Here is a 14351-nt window from a genome sequence, read left to right as displayed (position 1 = left end):
TTTGCTCTCAGGGAGAAGAACACGGGACAGCTTACAGTAAAAGGAGAGATCAATTAAACAGCACTTAGATGAACAAAGGTCTATACACATTTATTTTTTCCAAGATATACATATTTACTTTAATGTATGTGAGATCAAAAATTCGAATAGCTAAGATAGTCCTTCGACTACGAAACTAAAACGTTACAGGTTTTACTATCGCTTTGTATCAGCATCGCATAAACTAATGAGGACAATATTCGCCAATGAAACAGATCCATTCGAACCAAAAACGTCAACGTAACGTAGAGCAGAAGGCTTAAAATATGAAATGAAGTATCGCATACCAAAAAATAAGTAATAAATTGTATAAACTAAATTCTGTTCATCTGGATGCAACAAGAGTTAGTAAAGGCCCTCAATGTTTGCAACTCTATTTTTTTGTCCTAAGCTAAGAAAAGACAACGACCTTTTCCGGAAGACTCTTTATTAATTTGACATTCTGCTGCATTATACAGAATTTTTATCGCACCTCTGCTGTGGTGGTGAACGCAAGGTGCTATTTATAATAGTACATTCTAAATAAAATTCTTCCTTTTGCATACAATGCGTTCCATATAGTATTATCTCATTAACAGGCCACGAAAGTCCTTGCACTGTTCTATCCTGTTTTCAATCTTCTTAGGAATTTTCCGCTTGAAAGTTCCGCTCAGAATTTGCTCCTCTTTTGAGTCGCGTTTCTGCGCCCCATAATCAATCTGAAAATACCCATAATAATGTAAACACATGATAGCTTATTGGCTATCTATATTCAGCCTCTATCCAAAACAGCTATCTTTACGACTGGTAGAATGTTAAGTATATTTGCTTTGACCTCTTTTCCTGTTCTTACGGGCCTTTTAAGGTTTGAATTTGTTTCAAGCGCAAATCCTCACCGCTTTGGTAGAAGTGAAAAGTATGAAGACTTTAATTTCATGCCTTTAATCACGTAGTTTTCGGCGTCAAAGGAATATGCGTTTAGAGAAGCATTCTAGGGCAAAAAACCTGTCAGATGTCTACATATTCATGGGATAAACAGTTTTTTGAAGATGCCTCTGTTTATTCAAAGCGCTGTGTTAGCAAACAGAATTAATGCTTTGGCGGATTAGAAGATAGGAGAATGATATTTGAAGGTTCGCTCTATTCCGAGATGATAACAGTTTGGTGTACGAGACTTCAGATGCAAATAATTTGGTTTGGCAATTTAATATGCTCTTTAAAAGATTGTGAAGTCGTTTGACTTATTTTACGCTGAAGTAGAAGGACTTGGCTTAACTGAATACGTTCGCCCTTTTACTGCAACCACAGCTGAACTTAAGTGTAGAATATAGTTTACCGTTCTACTGTAACACAAATCATGAATGGTATGGCTCATTGAATTGGAAAGAACACTACTGTCGAGATTATATTTATGTAATTATATTATTTGACCAAAAGTGTAAGTACTACTACATTTATTTAGTATACTAACTATTTTTTTGCAAAAAAAAAATATCACAAAATCGTAAGATCTTCACCAAACTCTGACAGTTAAGGCTTCCTTGGTTCGAGAGGATTATATTAACAGATTGACTAAATATAAAAATGTCGACCCTACAACTATTTCAGCTTAATATAGCCAAAGGTTACCGAATGTATTCTACCTATATTTCTTTGGAAAACCATATCGAACGGATTGCTAGAGAATCCCTGGGAAGCTTACGCTTGAGGACGTTTCAGTTCGATATGCATATTGAAACTCCATATACAATGTATTAAAATACTACTCTACCTCACTAGATTTGAGTCACGTTCTCTGTTATATTTATAATTATTTATAATAACTATTATTTTTATGCATTTATTAGTCTATCTGTTCTCTTACTGTGCCAGCATTTCGAAAGCACTTTTATTCTCAAGCTTTTGTTATTACTAGTAATTAAAATGGTAGTACTTACAACACTTTTTTTTTGCACTGTTTAAACCCTATATTACTATTCGTACAAATGTCCTCGTAACTTTCTTCAATACATTAAAGAAATAACATTCAACATTTGTAAATAAGGTGAAAGCATAATCCCTGCGTGAAAATATTACTCTTCCTTTTACTGCCGAATTTTAATTCCAATCAGGAGGAGAATTTTAGAAATAGAAAAATAAGTCATCATCGTGTTTGAAGAATATATATTTATATTTCTACAGTTAGAAAAAGATTGGAGTTGAAATTCAGGTTATTACAATGGTAAACGTACTTCTCCTATTCCTATATTGGAAATTTATGGTCTAGCCGTTTTTTTGCCTCACCCTAGTATACTTATTGGTTCTATATAAAAACTTTTTACCTAATCTATATTTTAAAGCGAATCTCCTTACTTATTTGCATCGTGACTTATCATTTAGTCATGACGTCTGCGACGCACCGTGGATAAAAATTTAAGACGCGTTGTCAACGCGCTGTGAATTCAGGTTTTGGCATGCAGCCAGTGAGGTTACATATAAAATCTAACGTACCCTCACTTTTCAAACCTTTATTCAGTTCACTTGACCTACCTTCTCATTTTTCAACTTCACATCTAAATATGATTCCAAACAGGGCAGAGTCGTTTGACTATGACACATTCTTATCTGGCTACACGAGACGATACATAAAACTACTAGGGAAATTTTAATTTCCTATAAATGGACACCAGTAAGCTATATATATGTCTTGTACAGTAAAGCTCGGTACATGCTTTAATTATCGGACAATGTGCTGGAACTTAAAACTAATTTCGTCTAAGATTTCTTGCATAAAATATATTACTGAGGATCAATGGCTCCATCTTTTACTTATATCGGATGTTACAAGTCAATTACACTTATTTATTCACTTCCAAACACCCGTACACACTCTTAGCATACTTACGTTTATATGCTATACTCTACCATACAGATGACGGATTCGACGAACTTAGCTAAAGCTTGTGTCATAAAACAGTTCCTGGAAAGATCGATCTAAATTTCACGGGATTATTTAGGTCCTACCTATTACTGCCTTATACATTATACACCACGTTATTGCGATCTTTCGGATTAGCTACGTAGTCAGTCTACCCAGTGATTGAACTTGCCGCCAGCGAAAAGCATGATGCATATCATAAGACTGTCACACAAGGTGGTCAGGTTTATTAATCAATTGTACTATTTATAAGCGATAATGGAAACCGCGGAGTACATAGCTCGTCACTATATGTCTCTCAAACCCATCAAGTCCTTTCCAGGTCTGGTCCGTTATGGCTTACGTTACGGAATTCATCTCCGCGAATTTTTGAGCTCATTGCACGACGATTTTTTTGCAATGCCAGACGAGTTGATGTGGGGACGAAAGCTCCCGGCAAACAGTGGCATCGCCGCAAGGATGTAGGCAAGCCTGTTACGGGTTGTTTGGTGCAATTTAAAGACATTTTTGAGCAACAAGATTTTTATTCGTTGCAAATGCTCGAGAATCTCTACTATGAGAGACCTCCACATTAAGTTTACCCGATATGCAGCAGCTGACGCAAATTTAAGGTTGAAAAGTCGCAAAGCAGCTAAGAAGGATAACCGGTGAAGGCTAAGTACTGCGGACAAAGCTGTCGATGACTTCCTTCATATTTCTGTCATGTGCTACGCGAAACTTTAACCGTTAGGCGAGATCAGCAGCGCTAGGTAAGTACATCGATTAACTATGTTAGCGGTTGACTCGAGAGATATAGCGTGTCACGTGTAGCAATTTGGCAATCCTCTCCTGAATTTCACTTCCTCGTTTTCTGGTAGGTTGATAGTCTACTTCAACTTCGAAGCGATAGAATTTAACCTGGCTAGAGTTTGTTGCACAAGGAAGCGACTGCTCGCATAAATAACAAAAATTGTTGGTATAAAGAAGAATCTCTGCGATATTTCTAAGCTCGCGTATTTTGTTAGAAAGCTCCACAAGCAAGACGGAGGAATGAATAGGACTTAAGTTATTACCTTGGGCCATGCTTGTTGTCTGGGAAAACGCTGGCAATTCCGAGACCTCATCATTGATTGTAATCCCGTTCTCCTGAAGTGTCGCTGCTATTATATTAAGCATATTTGCGAGAACGCCGACGTTCGCAAAGATGCTTAACACTGAATTCCATGAAGCAGAGTCGGAAGCCGCTTTGAAGTTCAAAGATTGCTCAAGTATATCACCAACTTATTCGCCCACTTCAAATTCGCTGGATAACTGCAAATAGTCGAATGCTTTTTCCTAAATACGTGTTGCTTCTCCGGTATTGCATTAACACTACCCAGGAACACGTGTAGTCTCTTTGCCAGCAGATACGAGAGAAACTTATGGCAGACTTTCCTTTTCATAATCTCGCGCCATGACGTTGCTTGGTTTGGGTTGCCTTTGCCCCTTAAAATAACAAGACGCGTTGCATCCTGTCCATGAAGAGGAAGCAGTCTAGAATGAAGAAATTCGTTGAACAGAAGCAATCCTGCCCGTCCCGTTGTCGTCCTTGTGCAAAGGCTTTCGAGCGTTTGAATCACTTCCAGGACGGAAAACTACTGATCCGACCTTTCTGGTCGCCGACGCTACGCTGAGCATCAAGACCTAATGAGGTACATGATAGTTAAATGAGAACATTTCAGGACAGTAATAGGTGAGCGCTGATGAGGAAATGGGACGCGATGCCGGCCTGGGTAGCCAAGCCATTTATATGGCTGACGTTCGGCCTCTCTGATGAGAATAACCTCTTGCTCGATCACGAGTTTTTTCATTGAATGGCATATATCTTGCGACAGATCACTTTGTACGCTACAGCCAGCGGCCCCTCTGCTGGTTGAACTGTTTTCAGTAGCTTAAAGGCCTTCTGGGCATCGTGGGCAAAACGGTAATCGTAGTCTAGCCATAGCCGATATCTCCTGAGACGAGCTAGATAAATGGAAAATTACATGACATCGACGAGATAATGGGAATCGATCGTAACATTAACCAAGATTGGTATTAGGAGAACTCCATTAGCACTTTTAAAGAGGTTTTTCGGGTTCAATTTACACTTTATTTATTTATTTATTCCTCTGGCGGTGCCCCCTTGAAGTCTAATCCGACAGGAATGTGTGCCTGGAGCTGTCCTATTTCACAATTTTTTTGCCGAAAATTATTTTTGCCGATATGTATGATTTCATCCTTAATCACGTTCGTTGCAAAGGTATCCGTGACAAAGCTTCTTCCAGGATCGACAAACAGTGACTATCTAGCAGTGATACTCCATCAGTGTTTTATTGGTCTGTCGTCTAACTCTAGGTAAAGTAGCCTACGTGTTCATTGAAGTTTACTGCCATAAAATGGAAGTGCTAGAAATGGAGTTCACTACCCTGTAGACCGGCAATAGGCTTCTCTACAAAAATCGGAGTGCAGACCTTGTCATTTGGTTGCATATACGTCGTCACAAGCAGCATTTGGAGCTATACAAGGTCATGGCGTTGTCTTCCACATGCCGTGAAATTAGCTTTCCACCTCTGGGAATGTAAGAAACTGAGACACTGCCATTACGGCGGCCGCTGCCCGTTCCCTTTTGTGCAGAGCAGTGAATGGAGTAAAATTCCGGTAAATCGAACGGACTGGTTGCCCAGGTCCCCGCCAGCACAAAAATATAAACTGAATTCTAGCACACTTCCACTGAATGATTTTTCGCGTTTTCCACGACTCTGACCACGACCTCTGCTTCGAAAATGTGCCCGCGACCAACTGCGAGAACTGAAGCTGCTGTTCCTAAAGATGATTCGCATCTATAACACAAAGCTTGGTTTTAATTGTCAATGATGGCTAAAGCTGTCGCAATCCAATAAGAGGTACCGACACATCGTTGGATCAATTTGAGAGTCTGGAGCGGCAAAGACCCGCCGGTGCATCCAAACCAGCAAACAATACCGACAACTTGCCGGCGCTAAGTCGTGTCCCCGCGACTTGCCTGTATAACATGCTTCGGAATTTTCTTGAACTTCACCTTTAAAAGAGATTTGTTCTGTCTTGCGATATTATACATGAGCTTTTTGGTACCATTACCGTTTTAGCTTTATCAGCCATTCTCAACGACTTGACGTTGTGTGACTGGGAGAGGCGGAACAGCGAAGGGCGCACTTTCCTAAGCTCCCCTTCCAGCAAATTTCATTGAAGGCCTTGCAGTCCGACCCGAAAAGAGAAATATAAAGTACATGCAGGTCGGATTTTAGGTGCAGTCCCTTCACTTTAGTAGTAAGTGACTCAGTTGCGACTATTTAGCCATGCTTTTTGAACTACATGCACTCGTAATAGCTCTCTGCAGGAAAACGGCTACTGAGTAATTTGAAGTCTCGAGGTACTTATCAACTTCGGCTATCACATTATTTATATCCATTTTCGTGGACACACGTACTCTGGCGGATACTTTGCGAAGCAAGCGCTTCCACAAGACCGGTCTGACTATAGCTAACACCGTCTACGGAGTCGCAATAAGCACGGTTTCCTGCTGTTCGGACATGGTCCTCCTTTCATTTTCCAAGGGCGTAGTTAACCGACGCATCGGCTTTCTTGTGAGGGCTTTTGCTTTGCTTTCTAAAGCTTAAACAGAATGCAGTGGAAATTTGATGTATGCTATGATTTAATTTTCCAGCGGTGTACTGTTCATACATAAATCGTTCGGTTGGTCATTTTTCCCCCATCAGCTGTTCGTATGCAGCATGGAACGCTGTGTTACTTTTTTTCATCACAGCATAGGCTGAGGCTCTGCAAGCTTTTCTCATCGCATACATAAAAGACGAAATTCTTTTAAATACGAGGGCTTTGTTATAGAAAGCTTTTTTTGTCTTTTTTTGCCGACTTAGATGTTGGGGGCTTAGAGTCACTGCTGCGTTGTTTACAGCAGCTGTTCCGGTGATCGCGGCACTTATTTTCACAGGGTTTACAAATAAGAGTCAAAAACGATTTCGTTAAAGAGGTTATCCTTTGACTTAATATACGACAACCGGGGTCGCGTAGGCCTAACCCAGGGATGGAATTCAAAGAAACTATGTGTTAAATCTAATGCCGACTCCGTTTGCATTATTCATCACCCGTACAGCTCAGAAACCTATATCAGTAAAAACCAAGCATAGCGCTCATAGATGCCCGAAGTTGTACTTTGCCGAATAATTCCAAAACGCCCTCGATTTGACCTGCAGCGAACTACACGAAGTGAGTACAGAACTGCCTCTCACACATCCGTTTGGTTCAAACATTTGAACTGCACACTAACTATTACATGGGCCCTCTCATTGTTTTGGGTGAGCATATAGTAAAAGTCACTACTAATGGTACATGTTGCACCATTATTACTCAACTGATACTAAAGGTGGCGTGCGTTTTCGCGGTTGCCTTAGCCCACGGGTGATAATTATTTCATATATATTTTTCTGGCCTTCAAGTACAAGATTAGAATCGAAGGCGCGATGGGTTACAGTGATTAATAACGATGTTACAAAGGAATCCTGCCTCTCTTTCGGTGAGACATCGTGCATTATGCAAGGGACTGATTAAAGATCGCTTTCGGTATAGGTGTTTGCCTTATAAAACGTAGAGATTTTTAGACAAAATAGTGAAGTTCACCCTGTGCTTGTTCTGACTTAACTAATCTGAAGTATTGGTGATTTTACACCGAACATGACATAAGTCACCATAATCCAAATATGCGCCATAAACTACAATTAGCCTGATCACGTGACCCATTATCTTTTTACAGCTATTTCATCAGGCTGTATTACCGCGAATGAACTTAATTTTCGTTACACCTAGCCTAACATAAACAATAGTGTGATTACGTTGTTTAAATCAAATATAACTAACAGCTTCGTTCGGTTTCATTAAAATATTCCGCTGATCTTTTTATTTATTTTGTTTTAATTGTCCTATTTTCACACCACCTCAAATGCGTTTCCGCAGAGCATGTTTTCTATACATCTCGATTTAGATATAGCCAATATAAACTTAAATAAATTCTACGTCACTTATATGTATAGGTTAATAATGTAAAGTTATAGGTAGCATATCTAAGCCCTAAATGTTCCCCCATTATTGATATTCCTTATCTTCTAAAACTACCTTACTGCACATATCGGGATTCGCCATTTCAGTTAATCAGCTTCACAGCTTTCGCACCGATTTATTTTATCAACTCCCGGCCATTTACAAATATAATTACCCATGAAGTTGCAAAAATATGAAAATCTCAAAATTTAATTTTGCACCTATTTTGCGGCGCTAGAGTTGTCTTGAAGTCGATGAAAATCCATTGAACCCGGTAGGGATTAATAAAAAAAACAGCGGAGATTTCGGTAATTGTGTCACGTGCAGTAGGTACGGGGCCGAAATATTGAAACCTTTCTGACGTATTCCGCTTTCCCGTTGAAATGCTCTTGTAATAATGATATCATTAGCTTACAATAAACCTCACCTCAATGGATCCGTTTCCCAATTTCCGTACTTTCGTGCCGATTTTGTGGAGCTTACTTACAAAGCTTTCTTACAATAACCGTTAAGCAATTCTTAACGGCTATCGAGCACGTTGAAAAAGTGTCAACTTGACCAAATAACCATTACGCTCGATGGGACAAAAAAACTATCTCCAACGAAACGTAAAGGGTTGCTCATCCAATCAAAGAACATGAACCAATTCTAAGTTGGCTCGTATTTTATAAGTTCCAAACATTCCGCCAAATCCTATGACTCCATCGTAAAAATATGGGAGATCAGAAATTTCACTAGAAATCTAACTGGTTTCTGTTGTAAGAGCTGCTTGATTTTTGTTTTTGGAACAGAACGACTGCAGTATAAACTTTGGCTCTTTACCAGTTCCGTGTAGCCAACTGATCAATTTCCCAACCCTGATTTCTTCAACCTTTTTACGGGCAGGTTAGACAAATGATGCACTGTTTATTTGCTAAAGGTTTAAGTGTAGAATTGCACGATATCATGCAAGAAGGCACAAGTTCACGTTAATGAACTTCGATTTTTTTACACATAAACAGGCCTTGAAATTGGGTTTTTTTTCATCAAAAAAGCGCACTTTCTCGGTTTGTAGTGCGTAGAAATATTTTTTGCCAAAAACATTTACTAAATTCAGAAAATATTAAATTTAAAATAAAAATGAACTTGCGTCTTTTTAACGAAACCATTTCTTATAAATCTTATCTAAAGCCCAATATGGTCGTATCACATCACATATCGGGGTCTCGTTTAGAATTTTACACTAATTTGCAGTGAGTGATGCATACAGATATTTATACGGGATTAGGCCAACGTGTCTTGATAGTTTGAGAGTCATAACTTCATATCTGTGTACTGTATATACAGAAACACAGATGCATAGATGTATATAATGAGTAGAGTAATATATGTATATATGGGAAACAAATATACTAACATGTATCTCATACAAACCTGATAGCCACACATAGCAACCAAAGGCTTGATGAGCGTCTTTTCTAGTTGCGGTTGACACTCTAATTTACTGAGGGCTAACGCGACAGATTCAACAGTAGATAAACAGGCGGCATGCGGCTGTGTGCGAACCACATAGTAAGACGCGTGCATCGGACTGATCTTTACCTGAGAAAAAACAACCGTTTCTTTTGACTTATTGTAAGCCTTTGTTGTCCGTCGTGAACCTTGCTGTTTAACTCTTTGTACAGGCGATATAACAAGTAAAGTTTACCTCCTAAGCAGTTTCAAACCGCTATTTATGCGAGCATCTGCCGAACGGACCTATTTTGCTTTAGGGCAGTACATTCTTTGAGAAAAACCGTATTTGCAAAGTTTACCGATAGCTTTCGGTTTATTCCTACAAAAAAGGGTACTAAAAAATAACAACCTAGCAAAATATGATTTCGGAGCCGTACAGAAACAGCTAAAACGCCGCTTGAATGCACGCTATGACGGACACCAACTTATATATTATGCAGACTATGTCTTTTACTATTTCAAAACAATGTTTACTTATACATTTAAATTAAGATTTCTTATTAGACGTTATTGGAAAACGTGTATGCGGATAGAAAGGTTATATAATTTAAAGTATAGTAATTTTATATTATAAAATACAATTTGTTATTATTTTATTATTTTGGCAGTCTGCCATACAAACAAAAGTGGGCCTTAAAAATACAAATTTTTTTTTGTTTATTTCGGGTAGCTCCAAAAAGTAGTCAAATGCCTTATCATTTACTGTGATTCGTTCTAACTATTCTAAAGCGGCACTAAGAGAACGTTCTTGTATTTAGAAATGTAACTAGGTCGCTGTAAGGATCGACATTTTTTGAACGACAATTTTTTGAAGGAACCTTTGTTGCATTTTGTCAATTAAATCCGAAATTCTATGTCTAAATAAATTCTTGATTACCAATGCACATAAGCATAACAGTGTTATAAAATAGACTCCATGTAATTCTACATGCGGATGGTGATCCTAAAGAGTGCAAGAGTAAGCACGCAAATAATCTAAAAAGAAGAACATCCCTGTACTACGAATTCGGTTTGTCTATTTAACGAAAGTAACGCCGGTAACCGGACGGCTAAACTCTTAGTAAGTGTAACTTTAGTTCTCTTTACTATATAATCAGGCTTACAACTTTTGGCCCCTAGATCAAACACGCTGTATGTGTGGGAAACACATAATACTAGTTTCGTCTTCTCAAACAATTTAATTAAGCTACTGAGGGAATTTTACAAGATGAGATGGTACTCGACGTTTGACAGATATGATTAAGTTTATGCATTATACAATTATTTTTATTATAATTTAAGAACATGCACACAGTACGGCACATCAATTAACGAGTTGATGATTATAAAACAACAATATTTGTGGCAAAGAGGTCAAATCGTCGTCCTCGGCAATTACATCACTTGGCTACGCGTTCCGTCTCTACCGTCCGTGTTGTCACATTTAAATGATATTAAGCAATGGCATCCTTTTAGATACGGGGGGATGGGGAATTCATTAACTTTGTACCTCCGTTGTAGGTAGCCCTAATATATATATGATTTTCACTAATAATCGCAAAGCGGCATAGCAGCCTAGCAGACCAAATTTAAATAAGCAGAATGCTAAAAAGAGGTTGAAATACTTGATGATGAGTTGTATTTTCCGTTTATTCTAGGTGACTGTATAATATGTAGGAGATAATAACAAGTATTTGCTTCGTATAATTAAAAAATTTGATTCTTCATTTCTGCTCAAATCTCCAACTATACTATATGTCGTACAATCAAAAGCAACTTTAACACGCAATAATATTCTCCTATATTTAACAAAAAGGCTGTTGTTTCTCTTGCTGAAGCTCTAAGGCTCATTTTTGCTAGATATTACAATAATTATGTTATCTCGGATCTTTTGCCAAATGCATTACGACATTCGTACTCGGAAGAGGCAAAAAACAAAAAACTGCCGACCAGTTTCTCAGTGCGCCGATTATCAGTCACATCGTTGAAAATAAACTTCTTCTTCAGTGTATGTCATGACGATTTTTTCCGAAAGTGAACTACTTCACCTCACCCAACATGGCTTTATCGTCCATTGGTCTAACAGCAAGCCATTTGTCAAATGAGTCTTGGGCCATACACATAGACGGTCGCAAACATACCAGGTTGCTTATCTTGACTACGGGAGTAGATCACGGACCCTATTTGGAAAATTGATCGATTTTTATATGCGCTTATACACTCTTCGATGGCTTTCAGCCTACCTAGTTGCTAGGTCGTTTTATGTAAAGACTGAAAAGGTTTTGTTTTTTCCGCTACTTGCCCTCGTTGGCATTTGATTGCGTAATATGTTACTGTGCGAAGAATAGTATCCAGTTCCCAATTAAAAGTACGATGTTGAAGGACAAAGCATTTGATCTCCACTACAGAAATGATAATGTGTTATTTCCTCCCGTATCTGCTACTTAAGGCCTAGCCATACAAAAGTCTACAACACTGGACTTTGACGACCTCAATATACATTGCCAAGTTAATCTGTCTCCTCTAGTATCGTCACTTGAAAGGCAAAATGCTCACCCGCTCTTCTGACTGTACAAAGTACACATTGCAAATCATTATTTTTGGGCTCAAAGCTAATAATCTTCGTAGAAAATGTACCATAGTTCCTAAAATCACTGCGCGAAATGAAATTAGAAACAACAGCTTTGCCCCAAAACAATGATTTTTTGATGTGTCACGCATCCCCTTTGTGTAAATAACAGCGTTGTTCAATTCAGAGGTTAGTTTAATAATTAGCCAAACTTTCTATTCGAAAACTGCGTTTCGAGCCACCCTCATGATCTAGAGATACCATAAATAATTTGAATCAATCATAATGTAAGAGAACACTACTTTATAGATAGAAAGTACGTACATGTGCAAATAAGAGCCAACAGTTAAAAACAAATAATGAACAGATAAAAAGGATAAAGCATACTAAAACCTAGTTTTAGAAAAAATACAACGAAAACGAAGTTGTAGCTAATATGGCTTTGCCTACTTAGTTTATCTTTTTTAGATAGTATTTGCTATGTTATGTTACTTATTGTACAGATTTGGAATAAAAAAATACCACAACAATAACGATAATAAATACAGAAGCCTAGTTTGCGATATCGCTCGGCCTACGCGGTCACCGATGAGTGGGTAAGCTGAATAAAATAATTACTATGGATTCTGAATTCATACTAGGAGGCAATTAAAGTGACTGACTTCTCTATGCGGGGAAATATATAATTAGGAAGTAGGTAACGCAAATGACGTCTATTGCATTATGCTGCGCCGAAATATTATAGTGCAATAAAATGTATGGCATATGCAGGCTGGGAGTAACTGTCAGAAGCATGTTAGTCTGCAGAAACCCATCAACGCACGGATGCCAACTTCAAACAGTGCCAGTGGTGGGATCTTCAACAAGACGAGAGAATCACAGCTTAGTAAAAAGTTCTGAGATAGAAGAAGTGAGGTTGAGAAGATAGCACGAAATGTCGATTATCCAGTTAATATATATTTACAATATTATGAATTCGAAGTTCTCTGTTGAAGTGGCTACATAAAAGGCAGTGCTGTGGAAAATTAGCATAAAAAATATTATGTATCTATTGAGAGGAGGCATGTAATTGCTTTTCGGAATGTTTTGCAAAAACATGCCGCAAAGTGGTGAAAAGTGCACCTGTCATATATATATATATATTACAGGTGAACTATGTATAGACAGTCTTGCAAAAAGGCAACCCGCATGATTAAAATAATACTTTATATAATTATTATCATTAACGTTTTGTTAAAGCCTTAAAAACAAGGAATACGTATTTAATAATGTGCAAAATCCACACAGTCGCTTACTGGAACGCAGAAGCGTATGGTGTTCTATCATGTGAGTTCAGAAAATAAGAGAACTTTCCAACAACAAAAAAAAGTTTAAATCCAATTCGTAGAGATCCGTTCGTTTACAAACCTTTGTCAGTGAGTGCAGCTCTTTGTTCGCAAAATAAAGGCTTCTGGCCTGGTTCCATGTTCCATCGATAACAATCAGATTAAAAGCCTGTTCTCTGGGCAAGTTTTCAATGTCCATTGCATCCGGAGACGGATAGAGAACGAACGTGCGTGACTCGTTGGCGTATATCTCACGCATCAATGAGTGCCTGAAATTTAAGTACACTACTAATTGGCAAAACAGTGTGTAGCGAAAAACTTCAACAAATATCATAACATAAAGGAGTCCCGCACAGTCAGCTCTCCTCTTGCCCTTATTTTAGGTAAAGCCATTCCAAATTCTTATACCCTTGGCAAAACAACTTTAACATTAAAAAATTCTCATTAACCACAGTTATATCGAGATACGTAAATATCGTGATGTCCAATATTAACAGATTTAGCTAGCAATTGATAGTAATCATACGTTGCTAATAATTACTAACTAATTATAGGCTTTAAAGGCTAAATTTGACCTTACAGCCTCGTGCCGCTCTCTCCTAATAGAGCGGCTTGAGAATTCAAGTTTAAAGGATTATTAAGCAGTTTGTTTCTTTTTTAAACGGTTTAAAAAATAAAAAAGGCTCTCTATGTAATTCCTTTGCAACGAATTTGTTGGGCCATGTCTAACTTCTTGAATTTCACATTATATAGTTTAACATGGAACTCAAGCATATCCAGGCAAAACCTCGGTACAGCATAATAAAACTACTAAAGAACAAGTTTGAGCGAAAGCCCTAAAATGTGATAATAGCATGTGGCTGGCTCGTCGTCTTGGAAAGTTATATTAATTAATATTATATATATATATATAAAATCAGAAGAAAATTTTTCTTCTGAACACATTAGAATTCTTCCC

At 38.0% G+C, this 14351-nt stretch overlaps 2 protein-coding genes across 5 annotated transcripts in view; one reads left to right on the top strand and one right to left on the bottom strand.

The window, feature by feature from the left end:
• The window catches only part of LOC111269946 (nose resistant to fluoxetine protein 6), a 93685-nt gene that overhangs the window by 77248 nt on the left and 2086 nt on the right, over positions 1-14351 (top strand). The gene's annotated exons all lie outside the window — the stretch shown is intronic.
• Positions 450-14351, bottom strand: part of Dtwd2 (DTW domain containing 2) — a 20750-nt gene continuing 6848 nt past the window's right edge. For 3 of the 4 annotated variants that reach the window (XM_022849884.2, XM_022849883.2, XM_022849887.2), the window contains 3 exons: positions 13476-13662; positions 9440-9607; positions 450-737 (listed from right to left, as the gene is read on the bottom strand). In XM_022849884.2, the coding sequence (XP_022705619.1) occupies positions 603-737; positions 9440-9607; positions 13476-13662 (490 nt within the window). In that variant the 3' untranslated portion in view covers positions 450-602. The remainder of the gene's footprint in view (positions 738-9439; positions 9608-13475; positions 13663-14351) is intronic. The other variant, XM_086972296.1, reaches the window with a different exon arrangement.

Source organism: Varroa jacobsoni, unplaced genomic scaffold (genome assembly GCF_002532875.2).
Source record: "Varroa jacobsoni isolate VJ856 unplaced genomic scaffold, vjacob_1.0 scaffold_1425, whole genome shotgun sequence".
NCBI classification, from domain to species: Eukaryota; Metazoa; Arthropoda; class Arachnida; order Mesostigmata; family Varroidae; genus Varroa; species Varroa jacobsoni.
This window is presented reverse-complemented; position numbering and strand designations above follow the sequence as displayed.